The sequence below is a fragment of the Caloenas nicobarica genome, chromosome Z (assembly GCF_036013445.1).
Source record: "Caloenas nicobarica isolate bCalNic1 chromosome Z, bCalNic1.hap1, whole genome shotgun sequence".
In the NCBI taxonomy this organism is placed as follows: Eukaryota; Metazoa; Chordata; class Aves; order Columbiformes; family Columbidae; genus Caloenas; species Caloenas nicobarica.
The window spans coordinates 109,602,925-109,627,026 of NC_088284.1; the positions used below are offsets into that span (position 1 = coordinate 109,602,925).

At 49.2% G+C, this 24,102-nt stretch overlaps 1 protein-coding gene across 1 annotated transcript; it reads left to right on the plus strand.

Annotated features, from left to right (window-relative positions):
• The first annotated feature begins 5,011 nt into the window (after positions 1-5,011).
• Positions 5,012-9,057, plus strand: LOC136002159 (transcriptional regulatory protein AlgP-like). The gene is made up of 6 exons (XM_065656991.1): positions 5,012-5,025; positions 5,743-6,154; positions 6,207-6,576; positions 6,881-6,933; positions 7,497-7,746; positions 8,927-9,057. The coding sequence occupies exons 1-6, from the start codon at positions 5,012-5,014 to the stop codon at positions 9,055-9,057; spliced, it is 1,230 nt and encodes a 409-aa protein (XP_065513063.1).
• The last annotated feature ends 15,045 nt before the right edge of the window (positions 9,058-24,102 follow it).

Here is a 24,102-nt window from a genome sequence, read left to right on the forward strand (position 1 = left end):
GAGTTTCAACTGTCTTCTTACAGCTATTTTAGGTGAAAAAGGGAAAAAATTACTTATGGAAAAAAAAGAAATAAAAGAAAATAAAAACAAAAATAATCTTAACAGGGAACCGAGAGCAGGCATTGCCAAAAAAAAAAAAATCTTTTCATGATATGAAATGATTTCAAATGAACAAACCGCAAAAAGAGAAGGCCCTTACCACAGAGATAATTTGTATTGAGGCAGTCATAATTTTTCTATGGAAAACAAAACAAAATGCCACTTCTACGCTGTCTGGATCTTCTCCAGGGCAGCAATCTGCTTTATCCGAGCAGATTGGTGGTAGGTCTGTTCATCAAGTCACATTTGCAGGACACCACACATGCACAAACTTCTTTTAATAATTGGTGGAAGAGTGCTGAACAGCCGTACAAGCATTTTGGGATAAAGCATGAAAGAAAATTCTCTTGAGGCAATTTCTGCCACACAACGTCTCCAGAGAGCATTGTAGGGCTTTCTGCACAGCCCAGAGAAGAGATTGAGAATAAAACTGGCCCATCCCAGGGGCAAAAAACTGTACTGAAAACATGCAGACTGATTCTCTGTTTTGCCAGTGAAAAATAAATCAGATGGGAGTCAATTTTTGGCAGGTCCTTGTGTCACTAACATGAACAGCTACTCCAGGGTCGGGATAACGGGAAGGCAAAGCCACTGGTCTGCAGTCGTGGCATGGGACCTTGCAACAGCGACAGCACAGATCTCCAGCACGGGCCGAGAAATCAGCGCGGTGCAGCCCTGGGGCTCAGGGGACGTTCGCTGTCACCCCTTTGATTGGCAAAATCAGGGGCAGAGGGACCATCCTGGACCCCACGGGGCTGCGGGACCCGGTTCCTCACCGTTGTTTCAGCAGAGCTGGAAGAGCACATGAAATAACCCACACAAAATCAATGTTTGTGTTGTAGATGTTGCAAAGTTTGGTACACTTGCAGTAGAATGGTTTAAACAGACTCGCAAGCCCAGCCTGCTGTTACGCTAATTACTCTAAACGAATTCACCAAACTGTGCAAACTGCTGAGTCTGTACTATAAAAACCTTCCGTAAACACCAGGCGCTGGGATCCAGAACGCTTCAGCGCGTCCTTGGAAGACAGGATTATCATCGCAACTCCCAAGTCACTGGCACTTTATAACTAGAGAAATATTACTGACATAAAATTACTGTTGGTTTAACCACTGAGGGCCTGAAACCAGACAGTTAGCATTACTGGGAATACTTCTGGATTAATCTAGCCATGTATTTATTTTAAAAGCACTGTTCTTTCTGAAAACATTTAAAAATAAACAACAAATTTTAGTCCTTCAAAAAAAGCCTGTGCACCACACCACTTCTGTGCATTTCACTGTGACAATGCCCTGGAATTTTATGTATGAAGTTTGCTCTTGCAAAAAGATGTGGGAACGCAACAGGATTTTACAGAACATTAAAAAGCATAGTGTTGTCAATGCGGAAACACACAAAAATGGCTTGATCTCGAAGGAAACAGACAACTCTGATTAAAAGAAAAAGGACTAAAAACACCTCTAAAATGCTAAACTTAGTTCGCACAGATCAGAAATACTGCCATATGCTGCCGCATAGCTTCACTCATTCAGCAATCCCAGGGATCAACAAAACATTGTCAGGAATTATTGCAGTTAGCCTGGATGATACTGCAGAGATTAGATTAATTAAACCGATAAATCCCCAGCACGGATCAAAAGCATCCGATACAGAGAAAGAAAGCCGAGCGAAAGACGGGCAGCGCTGCCAAGAGATCTGCAAAGGTCCCACCAGTCCAGCGCGGCTGGCGAGCCCTGAGTGCTAAAATCAAGAAATAAAGAGGAGGAAACACGGAAGGTGGCAGGTGAGGACGCGCGGGGGGTCTGTCCGCGCTGGGGCGAGGGGGCAGCGGCCAGGGACCCCCACCGCCCCGGGAAGGAGCCGCCCGGGCTCCGCGTCCCCCTGCAACGCGGTGTCTCAGCCGGTCATCTTCAGAAAAACCGGGCAATCCTCGGGAAGAGCGAGCTAAAGAAACGGCAGCGGGAGCATTCAGAGGTAGCGGGAAAAGTAAAAGAGAAACACGTAGAGAGATTTGTTGCGTGGCTCCTTTGCCCTTTGCAAGCCAGTTACTTACCAAAGGATGGCAATGCAGACAAGCTGCCAGGAGGAAAGAGGTCAGTGATCCCAATCACAGATTCCAGAGAAAAGCCTTTACAATACACCCTATAATATACTTTATACAAATACACTTTAAAAATTAGAGGGAGAATGTGTGTTGTAATTCATTTTCCATAGCATATTTCTTGCCACTCGAAAGGAAGTGACGTTCAGCATATTAATGACAATCACAGGTGACACTGTTTTGGAAAATTAGCAAACCAGCATAGAAGATAAAAAATACCAGTATCATCAGAGGAAATACAACTATAGGCAGAAACAAGCAATAAACCTCCAGAACATTGCCAATGCATATTACTGAGAGTGAACATTTAACACAATTCAGAAAAATATAGGTATGTACATGGGTGCTGAGATGAACCATTTATTACAGCTCGGTGTTACGGAAGAGGGTAAAAACTCCTCTATGTCAGCATAGCAACACGCTGGATTTTTCTTACAAAGGTTTCCACGATGATCTATTTTTGTGTTTTTTCTATGCCTTCTGAAGCATCTGGACCTGGTAAACTACAGAAGAAAGAATAACAAAAGGGATGGATTGTCAGCCTGATCTCATATATCAGTCCCTAAATTTCTGAGTAATCAAATGAGACTTAACTGGGAAAAAATGAAAACTATTAAGCGAAGGGGGAAGGCACATATTGAATAGGAAATGGAAATCCAGAAAGGCAGTAAAAGCTAGAGACCTTGGGGCTGGATTGGACAGTAAATTAGAAATGAAAATGCAATAGAATTTGGCAAGAAAAAAGGTCAATGCAATTTGGACTGTATGTGCCAAGACTTTCCATCACGGAGCAGGGAGGATAGAGCCTATTACCAGTTTTCTAGATTTAAGCAGCTTGAATAAGTTTCAAATAAATATCCAAACATTTGGATGCTTAACCAAATCAAGCCTCAAAACCCTTTTGGATTTTCACTTTGATTTCTAACATCTTTATGTTTGGCCTCTTTTCTGAGAATTCAATCTGCTGTAAAAATGAATCTTTCAAGATAAGCATCTGCAGTTGCCAAGAGACTATGGTGCTAAGCCCGAGGATGATTTAGTATCCTTGCAAACTGGGATTTTGGAATAAGAAAAAATTGCTTTGCTTTTAGTCACAGATACATTTCACATGCCTGAGAACACGGCTGTTGCTTCTCAGAAATTCTGATTTAGTTATTCTCCCCTCAAACTACAGCTATTTTACTTAAACAACACTTTCTTCTGAGGCCCATTACCCCAGCCACAGGATAACACACACCAATAAATAAAGAGGAGTCTCTAAACAAGACACAAAATAGTCCTTTCATTTCCAAAGGCCCTGCAGCGACCTCCCCATTGCCAGAGCTCCATTTACTGCCATTTACTGATCTGTAACGCAATGAAAGGCACGACCGAAGAACGAGATTTCCTGCACAGCTTTTCCTCTGAAACTCGGGGATCTGACAGACTGGTGGGACTAAGCTGCAGAGACATCAGCTGCCTCGAAAAATAGGTCTTACTAATATTTAATGCCGTAAGCATCTTAATATTATGGTGCAGGGAACAGTAAGAATTGTTTTGTCTTTGCATGTGTAGTTGCTACACTCTTTTTATAAACAAAATTCCATCTTTCAGCTGTTCATGACTGTTTGACGTAGCTAAATCTTCCGTGTCAAGGAAGTTAAAATCACTTCAGCTTTGACATTCACCAGTAATTTTCTCTGAAGACAGCAGAAATTTATTTGGCTTGACCTAATCATTGAACTAAGTAGGTTTTCTTCATGCCTTCTGCCAGGCTAGACATGTTTACTTTGCGTGCTCTAAAGTAGCATTAGAAATGTTCCTTGTAAGTAGGAAAAGCTCAGGAAGCTTTTAAGTTACTGTGCACTGTTGAGATAAATCCAGTGTTAAACCTGGGGCTTCCACCATTGCTCTTGAAGGCTACAGAAACACATCTTTTCCAGGCATTTCACTGAAAGGCTAGGAAGCAAATGCAGTCATTTAGAAAATGTAATGCCCTGTAAGAGCACCTATCCTAACAGTACGGAGAAAACATTAAAAGTTATTGAAGAGATCATTTGTAAAATTTCCGCTTAGACAGGGACAGCAAACGTGGTTTTCACTCCACAGGAACCAGGCACTTTGGCACGGGGAGCGCTGGAACACCCCAAAAGCAGCTGGGGGGGCACCTCAGCCCCAGGAAAGCTGCAGGATGATGGGGGTTCCCTGGTGACCCCCAGGCTCTGAACACACGAGGTTCACACATTCCCGAGTCCCCCGCAGCCCCCGCGCTCCGGCTCCGCAGCGGCAGCTCCTGCTCCTTTCATCCGCTCTCTAAGGAACTCACAATTAGTTCCTGCTGGTTGAACTCTTTTTAATTTTCCTGCTGCTCCTTTTGACCTAAACCACAGGTTAACTGAAACCCGAATTATGTCTGTTGGGTACAGCAAAGCACATAGCAAGTAACCTTAAAAAAATGGGAGATATTTTTAAGATCAAAAAGGCTCAATGTTGCTGGTTATCCTCACTCTTTAATTTTTGGTCATTACACCAATAAATTACAGGTTCAGATAAATGCACTCTTTTCTGGGTTATTGGGACCGAGCAACAAAAACCTGAGAAATGTATTATCGTGCTCGGCACAATAATAAATGGAAATTCATATTTGGCGTTAAAGTACTGGAAAAGAAAACGATGCTGTAGGAACTCCTGCTCAGAATTGCCCCAAAGCGTTCGCCTTCACTCCACGCCAGCCGTGGAGACGGCTAATGATGCTGCCAGAGCGCTTCGCTGACTGCTGCAGAACAGCCTGAAGTACCTCAAATTGTCCCAAACGGCAACGGTTGCGCTACGATGTCGGCAGAAAGGTCAGAAATAACAGAACTTTGCTGCTCGGCTGTCTGCAATAACGCGCAGCAAACTCGGGGCAGGTCCCTCCGTGTCCCCGGGAAATCAGAGTTTCTGACTCTGCACCCGACGGCTGCAGCGGCTCCTGCCCCGACCAGTCTCATTACTGGTGGCCGCAAAAGCTGTGCTAGAGCTCTGCCCGCTAAAAATTCCACACAGGTCACAATACTGAGCACTTAGTGGAAATCAGAAAGAAGACGCATTGCAATTAGGACATCAATCTAAAACCCAAAAATTAAATTAAAAAAAAAAAAAGTTGTCATTCAGTAGGAAGGATTGACTGGAGTGTATTACAAGTTAATTTTTGAAACAACTGCAGTGAAACAATACCAGTTGCTATAAGGACCGGAGTGAGGCAGGCAGGAAATTAAAAACTCAGGCTGGTACCTGAACTCATCTCATAGCCATGAAATGTCTGTTCATTAAAGTGTCAAACAAATGGGAATTTGTCAGCCCTTCAGGTGGTGTAAGTTAAAGTGCTTCCATTTGTTTCAGTGTAACGAAACCTGTTTACACCAACAGAGAAAATGTGGCTTGAAGTCCTCCTCCTTGTATTTAATCTCCTGGCCTTTGCTAAGCTATAAAAAGATGTTTTTACAAAAAAATTGCTCCTGCTAATTTTATCAGGCTGCCTTGGGAGGCTGGAAGCACTGAGCCCGATCTTTATCTCGGGTAAGCTGGTATAAAAGCTCTGGCAGCGATGCCCCGAGCTGTGCAGCACAGCAGGACGGCCCCGCCAGCCCCGGTTTGCTCAGCCCGGAGCCCACGGCAAACACCACCGGGAAACCCGCCGGGAAACCCACCAGGAAACCCACCAGGAAACCCACCGGGAAACCCGCTGGGAAACCCACCAGGAAACCCACCGGGAAACCCATCGGGAAACCCGCTGGGAAACCCACCAGGAAACCCACCAGGAAACCCGCCGGGAAACCCACCGGGAAACCCACCGGGAAACCCACCAGGAAACCCACCCGGAAACCCGCCGGGAAACCCGCTGGGAAACCCACCAGGAAACCCACCAGGAAACCCACCGGGAAACCCACCGGGAAACCCACTGGGAAACCCACCCGGAAACCCGCCGGGAAACCCGCCGGGAAACCCACCAGGAAACCCACCAGGAAACCCACCGGAAACCCACCAGGAAACCCACCGGGAAACCCACCGGAAACCCGCCGGGAAACCCACCAGGAAACCCACCAGGAAACCCACCGGGAAACCCGTTGGGAAACCCACCGGGAAACCCACCGGGAAACTCACCGGGAAACCCGCCGGGAAACCCACCAGGAAACCCACCGGGAAACCCACCAGGAAACCCACCGGGAAACCCGCCGGGAAACCCGTTGGGAAACCCACCGGGAAACCCACCGGGAAACCCGCCGGGAAACCCGCCGGGAAACCCACCAGGAAACCCACCGGGAAACCCACCGGGAAACCCGTCGGGAAACCCGCCTGGAAACCCACCAGGAAACCCACCGGGAAACCCGCCGGGAAACCCACCGGGAAACCCACGGGTTCCGCGGGACACAGCCCTGCTCCCAGACCCCAAAGCGATAGACTTGTCTCTGCAGAACGTCACACTGGGGATCAGTCTGTAAACTGCAGACATCGCCAAAAACATACCCTTTCGATAAACCTTTGAATAAGGCTTTCTAAATCCCACATTTCCGACAGAAGGAACTTGGTTCTTTTTTTGCATTTAAAACTCAGACCCACCAGTCATCCATTTATTCATTCCATTATTGCTTCCGCATAAGCCCCTGAGCAGTCATATAGCTCTTTAAAAATAATTTGAATTACCCTCTTTTAATGCTCCAGCACAATTACTTCAGAATCAAATAAACCAGGAAATGAAAGAAGACGGTCTGCAGGTACGTGGGTGGAAGCGGTGATGGGAACAGCGGCCAGGGATGGAGCAGCAACAGCGGGTGTGTGGGGCTGGGACCGGGCAGGGGACATGGGGGGACGGGGGGGCAGCACCGCGCTGGACACCCTCCACAATGCAGCGGCAGTGACACAGGTCATGGCGGCACCAGTGGGAGCAAAACGAGCGACAGTACGGAACTGGAAAGCCCGCGAGCAGTGGGCACGCCACTGGGATCTCAGAAGAGCGATTAGTTGGAAGTTCTATCAGTTAGGGAAATCACAAGCCTGTTTAAAACACGCTTCCCATACACAAACGTGAAGTGCCGTGTACACCATGGTTCCACAGCCGGGTTTGTAGCGGTGCCGCAGAGACACAGATCTGCTGTGCTGGAGCGTGCCCATCTGCTCCGGAGTGGAAATCTCGTGGGAACACATGCTATGGAAACCCAGCATATGTTTACTTTCACTCAGACACTGCCGTGCTGCAGAGCGAGCAGGAACTCCACTCGCCGCCAGTATAACACACCCCGGCATAAACCCACTGCGGTCCCAATCTCCCTTCACGCAGCCAGAGGGTTCGGAGGTGCGGGGTGCGCGGGGTGCGCAGCGCGATGGAGCCGCCCGCCCGCGCGAGGAACCGGCCGCGCGGCGGCTGCTGGAGCCCAGCCCGGCGCCGTGCACACGCGGCCCCGCGGCACCGACACCCCGGGCAGCGCGGGACAGCGGGTGGCGACCGCCCGCGGACCTGGGTCTGCCCGGCCCGGCCGCTCGCTCCGCCCGAGACACGCGTTTCGGGTCCACGCGTCGTGGGACACGAGGTGTGCTGAGCCCTGCGTGGTGCTGGGCTCCCGCCGGTGCCAGCGGGGCTCTGCTCTGCCAGGAGGCTGCTCCTGGGGCAGCTCCACAGCATTTGTCTCATTTATTTCCGCAGCAGACCTGCGCTGCCCAGCCAGGGGACGCTGCGTCCCGCTCTGGGGACAGGGACCCGCGGGGGCTGCGAGCTGCTGGCACTGATCGAGAGCAAGAGCACCCAGGGAAAACGCTTTAAGAGAAATTCTCCGTCTGTATGTGAACACCCCAGGACGCTCTGCTCCTGCCCAGGCGCAGCTCCAAACACCGGCTGCAGCCTCTGGGCCATTCCCTTTGCTGCTGGAACAAGGAGGTTTCTCAAGGTTTTTCAAGTTCTTCCCAGTGGCTTCCCAAGCCAGCACTGCTTTGCTAAATACCAGCTCTGCGTTGCTGCAGCAGTGACTGCTCTCAGCTGCCAATCGCACCCTCGTGATCAAATTCAAGCAGTTCTTGAGATACACTACACATATCATTTTCTCTCCAAGAGTTCTGATGGCTTTGCAATTTAATTAAAATACAACTTCAAAGGCTTTTTGTAATAGATCATAATGTCTTGGGTTTCGTGACATCTGTTAAAATTTACAACTAAGGATGTCATTTTTGGTGAAATACATGTTCTTTTATACTCAGCCCATTTATTTGTGTATTTATTTAGTGACAGAGAATCTCATTTATAAGAAACATGCAAAAGCAATCATTAATCACGCTTTTGTCATAAAGCAGCTTCCCCAGCAGTTAACTAAAAATCCACAGGCAAGCCGCTGGGATGTGGGTGTTCTGAGGACACTCAACGAAACCTCGCAAATCTGACAGAGTTGCCTCTTTTTTCCGTGTCTAGCAGAGATTTGGTAGAGAAAAACAAAGACTTGGCAAATTAAGCACTGGAGTTATCTGGAAAGTGTACAGCACTACAGATGAGAAAGAGAAGTAAATCAAAAGCAGCCAGTGTGATCATTTCCAGGCTGTTTGTCCGGCTTTTGCAGACACTCTCTGCGTTCTGTTATCAGAACAGTTGCAGAAAAGGTTTCATGCTTTTGTAGGTTATTCATTTTAAAGAAATACGTTCTGGTTGTTCTATGCTGAAATCACAGTTTTGAAATGCTGGCATAACCATCCAGAGCACACCACCTCTGTTCATTCGGTTTCCAGTTTGCCTCAGCGAACGCCCGTGGCCGCCGCAGAGGGCGGTGGAGCGGTCCCTGCAGGTGAGCTGGGCTGACGGCACCCAGTTCACCCGGTACCCCGGGACAGGCTCCACGCTGCAGACACCAGCCCGTTGAACAACATCGCTCCTGACGGCTCTTTGTCACCTGCTCGTCCCGTGGTGCCGTGTCCCACTCCGCGCCGGGGCTGGGAACACGTTCTGGTGTTGCCGTTTGGGCTGACGGGGCTGGTCACTTAGACAGAGGCATGAAGGTCACTGTATGTGTGAGCGATTAATGGACTGATGTCTTTCCTGAGTTCTCTGCGCTTTAATGAATGCACTCGCTATTCACACGAACCCAGGGGGTGTGCAGCCCAGCTGATAAAACCCATCTTGCAAAAATCAATGCGAGATGAACAGACCGGTGTCCCTTACCAGAAGGGTTGGAGCAGCTCATCATCTTCGCATCATCACAGCAGCGCTGGTTTGTCAAGTACCGCCCTGTATCTGCAGGCTGCTGTTTATTAAACGTCAATAAACAACAAAAACCAACTTTGTGTCTGGCCTCCGCTGCAGCAAAACAGAAATTGTCCTCATCAGTCATCAAGTTAAAGGTAAGAGAACTCAACTAAACCAAAACCCTTAAACATTACCTGTGCATTTTGGAGAATATGGACTTTGAAACACAAACCCCAGCCGACTGACGGGGTGTGGGTGGAGGGAGAGGAGCCCCAGCCTTCCTCCTGCCCCAGGTCCACCGCCACCACAGAGCACAGACCACACTGTGCAGCCGCAACTGCCGCTCCTGGTCAGAAAAAGCTGAAAATGTTAGCCGTGTCGCAAGTGAAGAGCAGCAAAGATTCATGCTAGGGCTGTAAAAATGTCCCGCACCTCCCATTTTAAAGGCTGACTTCAGCCTCTCACACTTTGATTTCTGAACTTTTGTGGTTTTTAATTATGTAGCAGTGAGAAAACAGCACAGGCCATTAAAAAAAAATAATAAAACTGAGAACAGGTTAGATCCCTGATACCCTGAAGTACAAATAGAGACAGTACCAGGCTGCTCAGGCTACCTACACCACCTGCATGTACCACAAAGCTCCGATGGCCTCAGACTAGCCAGGTCTGGCTGAAAAACACTACAAAAGCCTGGTTTTACTTGAGCTGCTTTTTGCTACACTGGTTGGGATATTCACAGCCTCTAATACTTTGAGCCCATTGTAGATAAAGGACTTTTTGCATTCTGACATTGGGTGATTTGATACGTAACTCCCCCTGACTATCTTTCCACACTCTGCACAACGCTGCAAACGCAAGATATGCCAAGCAGCACACAGCCGGAGCGACTCGTGGAATCTCTCTTGTACACTGCTGCGAGGGAGTTGCGACGTCTTTTGAAGTAAAACCCTCTTGCAGAAATAAAGCAGATTCCTAAAGAAGAAGGATGGTGGTATTACATTAGTTAAGCACAGCACAATATTTTTTCCGAGAAAATGGCATTTACAAACCTTGTATTTGCTTTATCATATTAGAGAGGACAGAAATCCAATAACATTCGCACATTTTCATAATCTGTTGTGAAGTGCATATATCTATGTGATATCAGCATGGGTTAGAAACAAATATCTCAACATCTGGAAGCGTGTTGGAAATGAGCACTGTGGAATGTCAAACTACAACAACAGCAAAGGTTATTCATTGTGATTGCAAACTTGTCAATGTCTTCAGGTAAATGTGTGAGTATCCCAAACCTCTGTCGTCCTCATTAACCATTAGTACAAGGACAACCCAACAACACAACATTTTTGTGTCACTCTTACAAAACTCGCTCCCGCTTGACACTTGCACATGACCCATTGGTACAAAGGCCAGAGATGCCACCATGGTCACTGCTCACCCCACCACCAGCGACCTGCTTCAGTCTCACGTACATTGAATTCTGCATCTAACGCATGTGCCAAAAATCACAATAGCTTTGTAGCATCATCCAAATGAAGGTTATTTTGGTTTTCAGTTTGACTCTAATGCATTCAACCCAAAGTAAAATTGTTGTGAATTAAGGCCTTTCATTCAGTATTCTTGTAAAATTAGCTTTTACCACACCTACCGGAGATGGTTCATGCATTCGTAAATGTGGAAACACGTCATTAAGATGAGATGCCTTGGTGAAAAGTCAGTCATTAACTGCAGGTGGTGGATCTGCTGACCCGCAAATGCCGGTGCAAGGCTGGCCAGGACATTCCACCTTCACCTCCCTTCAGCAAAGTGCCTTTGGCTGGGGGAGCCTCTCATGCCACGAGGTTGAGTAGAGTCAAACCACCATTTCTGCAGTCTAGGGCAAAATAGATCTGAATCGAAGGGCATCTGTAGCAATAATATCAAATATGACAAGGCAAGTATGAACCCGGTCTAACAGCAAAAGACTTTTTGACTTTTTAAGATGTTCAATTGAACATTTAAAAGGCTTAGTCTCATATCCGGGCTAGAAAGCACCCCGGGGGCAGGCTTAAGTAACTACGCCATTAGGCAGTGAGCTGCAAATTGCCTATTAAGTCTGACTGAAACTGTAAAATTGCTTTTCACAATGCAAATTAATGTAAATAAGAACAATTGGTTACACATATCACAGACTATCAAATTGACGACAGATGATGCACACTGTTTTTTCCCCCTGAATTAGCATGGCTTTAAAGTTAAATTTAGTTTAAGAGATCTGGATGTTCCTATGACAAACTCTACCGATGCATTATAAACAGCACGCACATCAGGATGCACATCCTCTATTATATGAAATGCAAACCTCTTCTTAAGCAAGTCAGTGATACTTTCTGCCCAGCCTAACAGAAATACCGTGAAATGAGCCATTTGCTCAGCAACAGATTCGGTCCTGTCTTAACCCCGTTCAGAAGAGTGGGATAATGAATCAGTTAGGAAGCTGTTAGGAAGGAAGGAGAAAAGCTGCATGTTTCAAAAGCATCAACAAGTGACCAAAGTCCCTTTGGGCTCCAGTTGCTCCCAATGGGACCAGCTGCCATTGCCAGGAGTTTTAACTGGGCATCACGTTGTTTTATGTGTTTCCCAGAGACACAATGCAATGTAAATCAGAAAGATCCTCTTCTCTGCCTCATCCTGCATTAAACCGAGTCACCGTACACAGGCACAACCCACTGAACCACTGGGGAAGAGCAAGGTGAGGTCAAGGGACCTGCAGGGTTGGGAGCCCAGGGCTGTTCCACAAACTCAGAGAGGTTCTGACAGCCGGGGCGGCGCTGCAGCAGCACAGCGGAGTTCAGTGGTGCTGGGTGTTCTTATCAGAGGTTTTCCTTATCATTAGTAACATACGTTATCTGAATTTGTACATTCCCATTAGCTACAGAAATAACTGCCCTAAGTTTATGACAGACTCCTGCATGAATCAGATATCCCAGCAGCTCCCCGAGGATCGCAGCTCACCTTGGCGGGGATGCAGAGGCTGTAAGGAGCACAGGTACCCGCAGCACTCAGTAACATCCCACGTGCCGGGGACGCACCAGCCCTGGGACTGCGACTACTGGTCCAGGAGATCCTGCTCCACGTGTGCCCAGCCCGGGGATGGACACACCACCCCGGGGATGGACGCACCACCCCGGGGATGGACGCACCACCCCGGGGATGGACACACCACCCCGGGGATGGACGCACCACCCCGGGGATGGACACACCACCCCGGGGATGGACGCACCACCCCGGGGATCGACACACCACCCCGGGGATGGACACACCACCCCGGGGATGGACACACCACCCCGGGGATGGACGCACCACCCCGGGGATGGACGCACCACCCCGGGGATGGACACACCACCCTGGGGATGGACACACCACCCCGGGGATGGACACACCACCCTGGGGATCGACACACCACCCCGGGGATGGACACACCACCCCGGGGATGGACGCACCACCCCGGGGATGGACGCACCACCCTGGGGATGGACGCACCACCCCGGGGATGGACACACCACCCCGGGGATGGATGCACCACCCTGGGGATGGACACACCACCCTGGGGATGGACGCACCACCCTGGGGATCGACACACCACCCCGGGGATGGACGCACCACCCCGGGGATGGACGCACCACCCCGGGGATGGACGCACCACCCCCAGGTCCCTGAGAAATGGGGCATGGGCACTTCTTACAGTAAAGCTGAGACTGTCCTTCAGCAACGCGTCTCCAGGCTCGGGTTCTCAGGAAGAAATCAGCAGATGCCATGAGACCCGTGAGGAAAACCCACCAGGCTGGAAGCTCAGCCCACGTCTTGCATGGCCACGGACAAGGGTGACGAGCATCCTGATGCAGCGACCACTGTGATTTCAAGCCATGCTCATCGCCTTCCTGCATTGCTGTGCTGCTGTGTTTTCAGCAGCATTTTCTTCTCTTTTTCCATCATTTTAATTGCAGTTTTAAAGAACAGTATTTGGAAAAAGAGTCTGGTGCACAGGTCAAATAAACACCACGTTTGCTTATCTTTCAGAGTACAAATTTTAAGGAAAATAATAATTAGCCACAAGCTGGGACTGTTTTCTTTCAGCCTTGGAGACCTTTCAGTGTCAGTAAGCTTTCCATGTCTCCCTCTCATTAACATATTGGTAGATATAGATTAATTAGACAAAAAGAACTTACACTAAATTTGAAAACATTGACCTATATTTTAGGTTGGTCGCCTCGGTATCCTCTGGAGTTTGTTCAGGTCCTGCTGTGTTTGGCTTTGCTGAATGCATTAGAATCTTTTTATATCCTATTACTCACTATCTGGGACATAACGTTAAAAGATTTTAATCCCTGCATCAGCCAAGCCGCCCTTCTCTCCCTATAACTGATGTGTAACAGATTAAGGTTTCATTTAAATAAATTACAGCTCGCAAGCGTTAAACAAGCAGATAAAACGGCACCGCCTGCGCTGCTCCCACCGCTCAAGGAGCCCTGTGGAAGGTCGGGACAAGGTCTGGGCAGCGCCTGCCCCTCCAGCCCCTCCAGCCCCCACGGGCCGCTCCACGGCCCCGCTGACCGGCGCTGGATGGTGCCATCGGGCTGCCCGGGCTCCCCAGACCCGCTTCTGCAGGGGATGGAGAGGGTCTTCCCTCCTGCACGGTCGTCCCGTGGAAAACCAGCCCAGAAACTGGAACGTGTCTGGATCCATCGACCCAGGTCTCAGCTGTGATCTTCACAGGCAGGCAATAATCTGATGGGAGCTGTTGATGTGCTCTGTATCTGAATATATTTCTTTGATAACAGTGTTCAGCACATGCACCTGGTCTGAAAACCTGTATTACCCGACAACAAAGTATAAAATGAATTCTGAAAACCACCAAATTTGAATGTTAAAAGGCTGTTTTCTAAGCATCACAGCACTCCCTGTAAATCACTAATGGTAAAATACAAGACCTTATGATACTGTTACTAACAGACACAGTTATTTATTAGGATTTTTGAAATGCTGGAAACAGGATCCCTATGCACATAAAATCATAGTGATTTATTTTAATGCATTTTGTAAGTAAATTCTTAACAGATGGACAGAGCACCAGAAGGGTAGCACAAGGGAGTCAGCAGGTGGACAGAGGAGCCAAGAACGGCATGGCACTGATCAAATTATCAACTCCAAATACCTTGAGACAAGCACAAGCTGCCCACAAAACAGGCTGGCGCTGACCAGATAAACAAGTAAAAAGAGGATGGAGCTGCAGAGCTTGCACAGCATCCTCCTCCAGAGCCGGCGCTCCTTCCTGGGGACCAGGACGGGCACAGACGCCCCAGCCGCGCTGTCCCCAGGCTGGTGAGACCCTGGGGGACACGCGGTGCTGTGGTCGCAGGACCCGCGCAGGAACTCGCTGCCTCGCACGCAGGCGTGAGCACGGGCCCGGCCCCTCTGCACCGCTCCGCACACGGAGCTCCCCACTGCTAACTTGTCCTGACAAACGCTCTTGCCAGAGCAAATCAAAACTGAATTGTCAGGCTGCCATTCGGTTGTTAAAATAACCCTTGTAATTTTGCCCAAAGAAAAAAATGTTTTTCGAACAGTTACAAAGCTAATGACCAGATAGGCTGTTGCCTTCCCCTGCTTTGTGACGCTCCCTGTCCTGTCCCCCCCGGGCTGCCCCTCCGGCTGTCCCCGGCACGCTGCTCTGACCCGGGTCCGGCTGTCACTGCAGAGCTGGGCTGTCACCAGAGCCCACTCACATCACCACGGGAAGGCACTTTTGCTTTGGCCCAGAGGGCTGGACGGGACTCAACTCTTTACTCCTGGGTAGCTGAAGGATCTGAAGTATATTCTTGACCTGCAGCCTCCACTCCCAACAACCACCTTTGGCGTGTTTACATAAGGTTATTCCATGTACACGCTATGTCACGAATTGTAACAGGTCTCTTCACCCCTTTTGTTGCCTCATCATCCCATTTCCCCACTGAAAAATATAACTTGGGTCTTCCCTGTAACGTTATCTTTCAGAAGGGAGGGAACGCTCGCCCCGGCTGCCGACCAGCAGCGCTCTCGCACACGCACCCAGCTCTGGGCGCGGATGCTGCCCGCGGGATCCAGCGCGCGAGAGGCTCAGCAACAGCCTTCCCTGCAGAAAATACACAGTGGTAAGTGCTCTGAACAAGGAGGCTCAACACCTGCAGAAGAAATCAATTCTTCTGGGTCTCTTTTCTGCTATAATGATCGTAGGTGTTGATGTAACAATTACAAACAAACCCTCTCCATAAAAACCTGTAATATGTACGTCAGTAGCGCCTTTAGCAAGATCAGCCCGAGGGACAGTCAGTGTGAGCCGTTCCACTTGGTACTTCCCATCTTTACAGATGTCTCTTGACAGGTCCTTCTACACTTGAAAAGATTGTTTATGATGTTTTAGAGGAAGAGAAGCTTTGACTGGTGAAACTGAAATCCTAAACATGACTGAAGGTTTGGTTTCTTCCTCTGATCCTTGAAAATAACCATTTACTTAAAACACATTTCCAGATATTACTATGTCCACATTACACATCTGCAAACAAGGATTTATGCTTGTCAAAAGAGAAGAGCCTCACATATTAAAATGTAACTGAAACAACCTTTTGCTATCTTATACACATCTCCGGGACTAAATCTTGCTGTTCTGAAACAGCTGCGGTTTAATGACATCCAGCCGGGATACGGTGGCTCCTGCTTTGCGGTTCTGCCAGCAGCTGCAGTGTGTGCCCAGCAGCGCAGCTGAACCGTGACGGTGGGTCCGCCACGGGCTGCACCCCATCCAGACCCCCCATGGCAGCACAACCTCCCCCTCCAGCCCCCCGGACAGACAGAGCCTCGAGGACGCATTACTGCAGCGGATTCTTAGCTACACGCCACGATCATTAAGGTCTCGTCTTGCAGTCCGATGAGAATCATTAAATACAAGTGAAGTCAGCTAAAGACTGAGTGCCTTGTTTCATTAGTGCTTAACTATTGCTCACCATAAATCTCTAACAAGATATTTTGGACAGTGCCCTTCTGGTTTGCAGATTTACTGCTTTCCCACTTGGCTCCTTCTCCCAGAGCTTCTTTGCTGTGTTTGCTTTATTTTTTTAACAGAAAACTTGCCTCAGCTGCCTAAAATATAATTTTCAGCCACAATCTATTTAACACTTTAAATGTGATTGTGGCAATGTTCGTTGAGTGACAATACAAATAAACAAATCAACACCTTCCTACGGTTGGTGTAGGGACTGATTTTTCCCCTTGGCTGAGTTTCCTACACATTTGTGTATTGACTTAATTCTCAGTGATGAAAGCCCACACTGGCTGCTGGATACAGCACTGATCTGTGTAAAATGAGATGGCCTAACGAGCCAAAATACTGCTGGTCAGGGTTTCCAAAAATAACCGACTGCTTTCTGTGGTCACCTTGCAAATTTTTCCACAACGTTATTTCTCAGTTTTTGGTCTGTTTTGGAGTTTTGTCTGGGGTTTTGTTTGATTTTGGTTTTTTGGTTTTGGTTTGGGCTTTTTTTTTTTAGAAATGGAAGCCCTCAAAATACCTATTCCTTTCAAAAGCAAGCAGTGCTCCCACTAAATATGAAACGCAAGCATTACCACCAGCCTTGCCACTGTTCAAATGACAATCCCAGATGGAGGGGAGCTGGAAGAGCCAGCGGGTCCTTCAGCATCCAGCCCACAACAACATGGTCCAGCACATCTGCACATCCACTGCAAACAGCCCCGGGAGCGCTGCCGTGGCAACTGTGCTGGAAAAAGGATGAAAAAGGAGGCAAGATTTGCAGGGAGGAATAACATATTTTAGTAACCAATGAATAGGTGAGTTCTGGTATCGTTGGAACAAATAGACACAGCTCCTACCTGAGAGTGAAACAGAAGCTGTGGATGTTATTCATTGTCATCATTTATGGGAAAAATTGAAGTTCTAATGAAGACTTGAAGTCTGTCTCAATCTGCCATTAATACCTCCAGGCAAAACGATGCCTCATGTCACTTTACTGCCGTTTAAGTGTTTCAACAGCACTCAGTTGAAACATTCAACACCCAGGTAATAGCCAGCAGCTCGTTGCCCAGGCAAAACACCGCTCTGATCCCGTGTTTGACCTTGGCCCTTGTCAAGCACCACAGCACTGATGTTAAGTGTGCACCTCAGTGTTCTCTGGGCCAGCCCTTCCAGCCCCGGCTCTCGGTGGCTCCAGGTGACGCTCCGGTCAGGGCTGGAACGGTGACAGAAAACAGCGCCCAGCTCGTGTGCAGCACGGGGCAGCGAGGTGGCAGCAAGCGCAGAGGTAACCAGCTGTGCTGGAGAAGATGCCAGCAAAGAAGATCATCCTGGCACGTGTGCTGGACCTGCCGTGAGCAGGGGGCGATTCCAGGAGGGCTGGAGGTGACAAGCCTGTCACTCCGTCCTGCCTTGGAGATGGATCTGCTGGGAATACAGCCAGGGATGCCATTAATGGATTAGCGTTAAACATGCTAGAGAGGGAGGGATTGTGCAAAAGGCAGGACGTTCCCCAGGGAATGAGATTTCATCGGCTACTAACACTGGCGAGCACCTAAAGCGGTGCCCGGACCAGCCAGACTCCACGGGAATACCGTCCCCACTTAGTCCAGGCTTGCAGCATGCCTGTCGTTAGGTGACACAAGACTAGATTGGAGAGAGACGATAAACGAGCTAGCTCGGTTTATTTGCAAGCCGTCTGTGGCAGATTGCCACTCTGGCCTCACGGTTTCTCTCCTTCCTTATGTCCTATCACTCCCATTTGATATGGAGCTTTTAAACACCATGCCGAAATCCAGCCTAGATAAATACACCTGCTTGCTTCATCCCCACTGCAAAGATTCCTCAGACAGCAATATCAGGCAATCTCTTGGCACAATTCACAAACTTATGACAAAGATTTAATATTACATGTGTACAAATGAGCCTAGTAAAATAAAATAAAGGCTAACAAGCCACCTGCTTCATGACACAAACTTCCATAAATGTCATGAAATTTTATGGTCTCATAAAATAGTGCAATGAAAAAAAACTTCCATTATTTCACTGCAAGGGGCAAAAGCCTTTGTGGTACTTGCCAGGACTTGCTCAGAGAAACACAAAAATAAGCACACAGAAAGGTATTGAGGGGAAGGACCAGGCAGTAAAATTCCCCAAAAGCAGGTTGGTAACCGGGGCTTTCTAGCACGTCTGCATGGCAGTGTTCTCACATCACAGTTTTTGATTGCAAGAGCCCTGGGACACAGACTGTGTCATCCTCCTTCCTAATAACAACTCCTGGGTTTTATCACCACGTTTATCGCAGCCTGAGCGAGTCGGGAAAGACTCTTCACGAGCAGGGAGAGAACACCAGTAACGATTGCTTTTGCGGATGGAGAAACAAGGCTGGGGCACGGCGGAGAGGGAAACCCGGGAAGAATTTTGACACAAATATTGACAGAACCACAGTCCAGACTACTCGCCGCCTTTTCCATCTACCAGTCTGTGCTTTGCTGTGCACGTGGTCAGCTCCTGAAAAAAAAAAAAAAAACACACACACACAAACAAAAAAACCCAAACAAAACCAACCAACCAACCAAAACAAAACAAATTACAATAAACCACAACAAACAAACAAGAGAACAGCACCGCAAGATACCAAAATACTAGTGCTTTGTCCCCGCATTCTGCATTGTTTGGAAATTTTCTGTTAAAACTTTTCTGCTCACAACATCATTTATATGAAAAATGGGAAATATGTGAAGTTTGAAAAAATTGGGCTGCAGAAAAATAAAAATTAAACAAAAGAATTGAGCTGCCCCAGCACGTGGCTGCTGGCCCCGCAGAGCTGTCGGCGTGTCAGTGCTCTGCCAAACCCAGACATTTCAGACGAGGATCTCCAGTAACGTTCTTCAATGGACTGCCCTTCCACCAGCGCCACAAAACCCAACCCGTGACCCACTCCCAGTGAAAGGGGCTCTGTTTTCACAGGCTCTGTGCAGGGCAGAGGACGGCGCGCGGCGGGGCTGGTCGCTGGGTCTGTGCGTCGCAGCTCGCAGCAGCGCGGGCAGCTCGAGCTCTCTGCAAACACCACAGACAGTCTGGACAGGGCACATCAACGGGGTGACGTGAGCAAAAACATTAGGGGTGCACAATAAATGCAACAGCCACGGAGTTGTGCCATTTACCCTGTTAACCTAAGTAGTATGTATTGTATGCATAAGTTATGGGTATTACAAAAAGAGTGTGCACATACCTGATATCTGAGCGGCTTTCTGTAATATATCCTTCGAAACACACTTGCTAACATGAGATTTTCCTGCATTGTCTTTGCTGTTGTAAACTTCTGAACTAGAGGTGCTTCAAGAAACAAACAAACAAACAAAACCCCAGTTCTTAGTCTTAACGCTTTACTTAAATTCCTGCGCAGGGATCCGCTGCCTCTGATCGCCCAGGTTCACCAGAACAAGTCCCCCAGGGGAGTGCCGCAGGAGGCCAAGGGAACGCTCTGCTCTGTCCGACGGGTGAGCGGGGGCATCGCACCTTCCACAACCCTGCTGCGAATTTCAGATTTTAAGATCAGGTGCAGCAAATATCTGGCAACTCTCCACACCACCCAGAAGGGAAGCAGACAAGCAGCACATCCGCTGTGTGCAAACAACGGTGGCGTGGTTCAGATTTTACATAAAATTTTAATCCCAGCTCCCAGGATCCAGCGTCCTGTATCACCAGTAAGGACTAAAACTATTGAAAGTCATTAAAGAGCTTACTAATCAGTCTCTTAATTGAGGCTATCTTCTTTCCATTACACAGAGACAATTTAAGCAGGTTAAAACAGCTCACACTGATGTCTGTCCCATGGGTCACAGCAACGCCCGTCCCACAGCTCACACTGTGCCTGTCCCCTGGGTCACACCAATGCCTGTTCCCTGGGTCACACCAACGCCTGTCCCCTGGGTCACACCAATGCCTGTTCCCTGGGTCACACCAATGCCTGTCCCCCAGGTCACACTGTGCCTGTCCCCTGGGTCACACTGATGCCTGTTCCCTGGGTCACACCAATGCCTGTTCCCTGGGTCACACCAATGCCTGTCCCCTGGGTCACACCGATGCCTGTCCCACAGCTCACACTGTGCCTGTCCCCTGGGTCACACTGATGCCTGTCCCCTGGGTCACACCAATGCCTGTTCCCTGGGTCACACCAATGCCTGTCCCCTGGGTCACACCGATGCCTGTCCCACAGCTCACACTGTGCCTGTCCCCTGGGTCACACCGATGCCTGTCCCACAGCTCACACTGTGCCTGTCCCCTGGGTCACACCGATGCCTGTCCCCCAGGTCACACTGTGCCTGTCCCCTGGGTCACACCGATGCCTGTCCCCTGGGTCACACCAATGCCTGTCCCACAGCTCACACTGTGCCTGTCCCCTGGGTCACACCAATGCCTGTCCCCCAGGTCACACTGTGCCTGTCCCCTGGGTCACACCGATGCCTGTCCCACAGCTCACACTGTGCCTGTCCCCCAGGTCACACTGTGCCTGTCCCCTGGGTCACATCATGCCTGTCCCCTGGGTCACACCGATGCCTGTCCCACAGCTCACACTGTGCCTGTCCCCCTGGTCAGAGCTGAGGAGAGACATGGGGCTGCGGAGCCACAGAGACACTGAGGGCAGGGATTTGCACCTCGTGTCACCATTGCTGTGCCCCTCGTCTCCAGGTGATTGTCCCCACTCTGTCCTGGTGGTGCACAGGACAAGTGACACATTGCAGGTGGCCCAGCATCACCTGATGCTCGCTGTGCGGGCAGCATCCACCAGCACAGGTGCTGGATTTTGCAAGTGCCAGCTAGCTGGCAGCAGCCAATACAGTTTTTAAAGGAAAATAGTAAAATCCCAACCCTAGACTGAGCAAGTGCTGGTGCCCATCCCCTGCGGGCATGCTGATGGGAATGCTGGAGCCATGGCTGCAGGACAGCGCCCGGGCAGGTCCCCAGAGGCACGTCCAGAAGGCACGTTCAGCACCAGGTATCCAGCCAGGCTCTCGCCCGACCCAGCACCACCAGCAGAGCCCAGCACGGTGTGCTCCATGTGCTGCTAGAGCCCAGCACAGAACCAGCCTCCGCCTGCCCCACGGCTGCTGTCCCAGTGTCACAGAATTAGCATCTCCCTGGCACTGACAGACTTGCTGTCACAGAGCCGATTTCTTTAAAAGAGCTGTGGAGAGCTCATCAAAATGCTGAAGGTGTTAATTTGCTCGCTCACTGATCACACTGTCCACTAACACCCCCGCGTTGCCGCTGCGTGGTGCCGGTTCCCACGCTCCCCGCGGGAGCGGCTCTTGTGACAGTGAGAAATGGAAAAGGGCACCAAGACCAGAGAACTCCTGCAACAGCTTTCCCGGTGTGGTGGGCAGCGACACAAAGATGTTCCCCAGCCCAGGAGGAACCTCTCCAGACCCCACCAAGCACCTTCCCCCAGCTCTCATCTATCCCCAGGCAGGGCTGGTCCCTCCCTGGCTCCCAGCGCAGAATTAAGCATATTTCCAGAAAAATTAAGCCTTAAGAAAACCCTAGTGGGCACCTGGCTGCATCCTTAGGAGCCTGTCACCTTCTAAATAGTGTCTCTCAGTGACAAGAAACGTCTGCCTTTATTTAACACGCCCATCCAGAAGCAGGGGACATGAGCAGCCCCAGCACTGGGCACAGGGTGGCACAAAGCTCGGCCAGAATGAGACGTGTTTATTGCACATACAGACCGAGACACTGGGAATCGTACGGCTGGTTATTGCTGAAACAAGGTCATTTGAGTCTCCCATCCATTACAGAATTTTGGCATTTACATTTTATAATAATAACAGTTTTCACCTCCCTTTCATGTTTTACATGTGCAGATGGATTTGACACATGCTACCAAATGCTTTTTTTTGAATGTGGGCTTTTGGTTTGGTTTGGTGGTTTTTTTCTTTTCAATCAAGAAAGCTGTTCTACGAAATCTAATGCATGAGTTGTCTGTCCTCCAACTTCATCAGTGCCAAGTTTCCAAGCAAGAGCCATCAAGAAGCTTTCAACCATACACATTCAAGACAGGGCTTTTACAGACAAAATGAAACGTGAATCCCAGCGATGCCCCAGATTGCTGGTCAGCACGGATGGGAGAGCAGGAGCGGAGGTGGGGACCGCGGCCGTGCCGCAGCGCCGGGCCGAGGCGCGGAGGGCAGTCCTGGAGGGAGCACACTCAGAGCATCCTTCGGCTGTACATCCTGGAGCAACCGGGCAGCAGAGACACCACTTACACTGGTTGGGCACAGCCCCATCCCAGTGGCCCTTCTCAAACCTCGGATTCCAACTTAGAGACCTCCCAAGGAAAGCAACCTGCTTCAAGCACCATCTGAACCCAGAAACTACTGTTTTCAATTATTGTCTTAACAAATATGGCAATTCGCAGGGGACAAGAGGATTTGCAAAACCAACCTCAGCTCTTGTGAACCGAACGGAGCAGCCTGTATTAGGAAAGTCCTGAGCAGCCTTGCAGGAACATGCAGATTGTGCTGAGCTGGGCTCCTGCTTCGTGATCCGGGGAGAACAGAGAGAGGAGATTGCGTGGGAAATGTGTGGGGTTTTACAGTTACACCACTGCTCTGCAGAGCTCACTCAGGATCCATTACTGATGCTCAGATGCTGGTTTGGACAGGGAGCAGCGCGGAGCCAGGACGCAGTGCGGGTTTCTGCAGAGAAGCGCAGCCCGAGCCCCGAGCTCTGCTGCAGAGTCACTGCGAGCACCCAAAGCCTCCCGCTGGAAATACGCAATGAACGGTGTTTTGGAGGCATTGCATGGCCCCACTTCACAAACAGGATTCAGGGAAATACATTTCTCCTTTCTTTTCATCTCCTGCTAGCAGACTGCTACACAGAATTCATGCTGCTGGTTGTGCCATCTCCTCTGTCTCCTCTTCCTGCGCCTTCCATGTGCAAGCAGAGGCACACAACATTTCCTAAAGTAAGAAGCTGCAAGGGCACAGAAAACAGGCCAAAATAGTAAGACAAAAACACTTCAGTGGCAGAAATTCACTAGTTGGAGTCACTGCTGGGTCTTAGTATAGTCTCCACAGAGGTTTGTATCACCATATTTTATAGAATAACGGATGAAACGTGTCATCAGAAGAAACAATCAGGAAAATGAGACAAGCAGACAAGTTATCAGAAAACCTAGCAGTTACAGGTTTAAAACATGAGTTAGGTTTAATTTCTCCTGATCTCTAACCTCACAGGTCCCAAACAGAGTCTCTGGTAACCAGCGAGCAAATGTACCCACTACTTTTGATGGTCAAAAAAAAGTTAATTAGAACTTCTGAAACAATGAGACATTCAGTTTTTCAAAGATGATTCATCCTGTGTCTGAACTAGTCTCCTGAGGGTCATTTTCATAGTAAATTAATCTTTCTAATGTCAGACTTAAATTATCCGCAGTGACACCGTGACCACGGTGTCAGCAGTGGCGATGGCCTCGCTGCAGATAGGCGTGGTAGTGACACTGATGATATTGAGTCTGACAATATAAAAAATTAGCTTGGAATTAAAATAACTGGGCTGACGACAAATGCAAGAGAGGCTCATCCAGCCCCTGGCCGTGTCTGCCCAAAGCCGCAGCTCCGTGGCTTCACTGTCCCATCTGGAGACGGTGGGTGACCCCACCAGCCCGCTCTT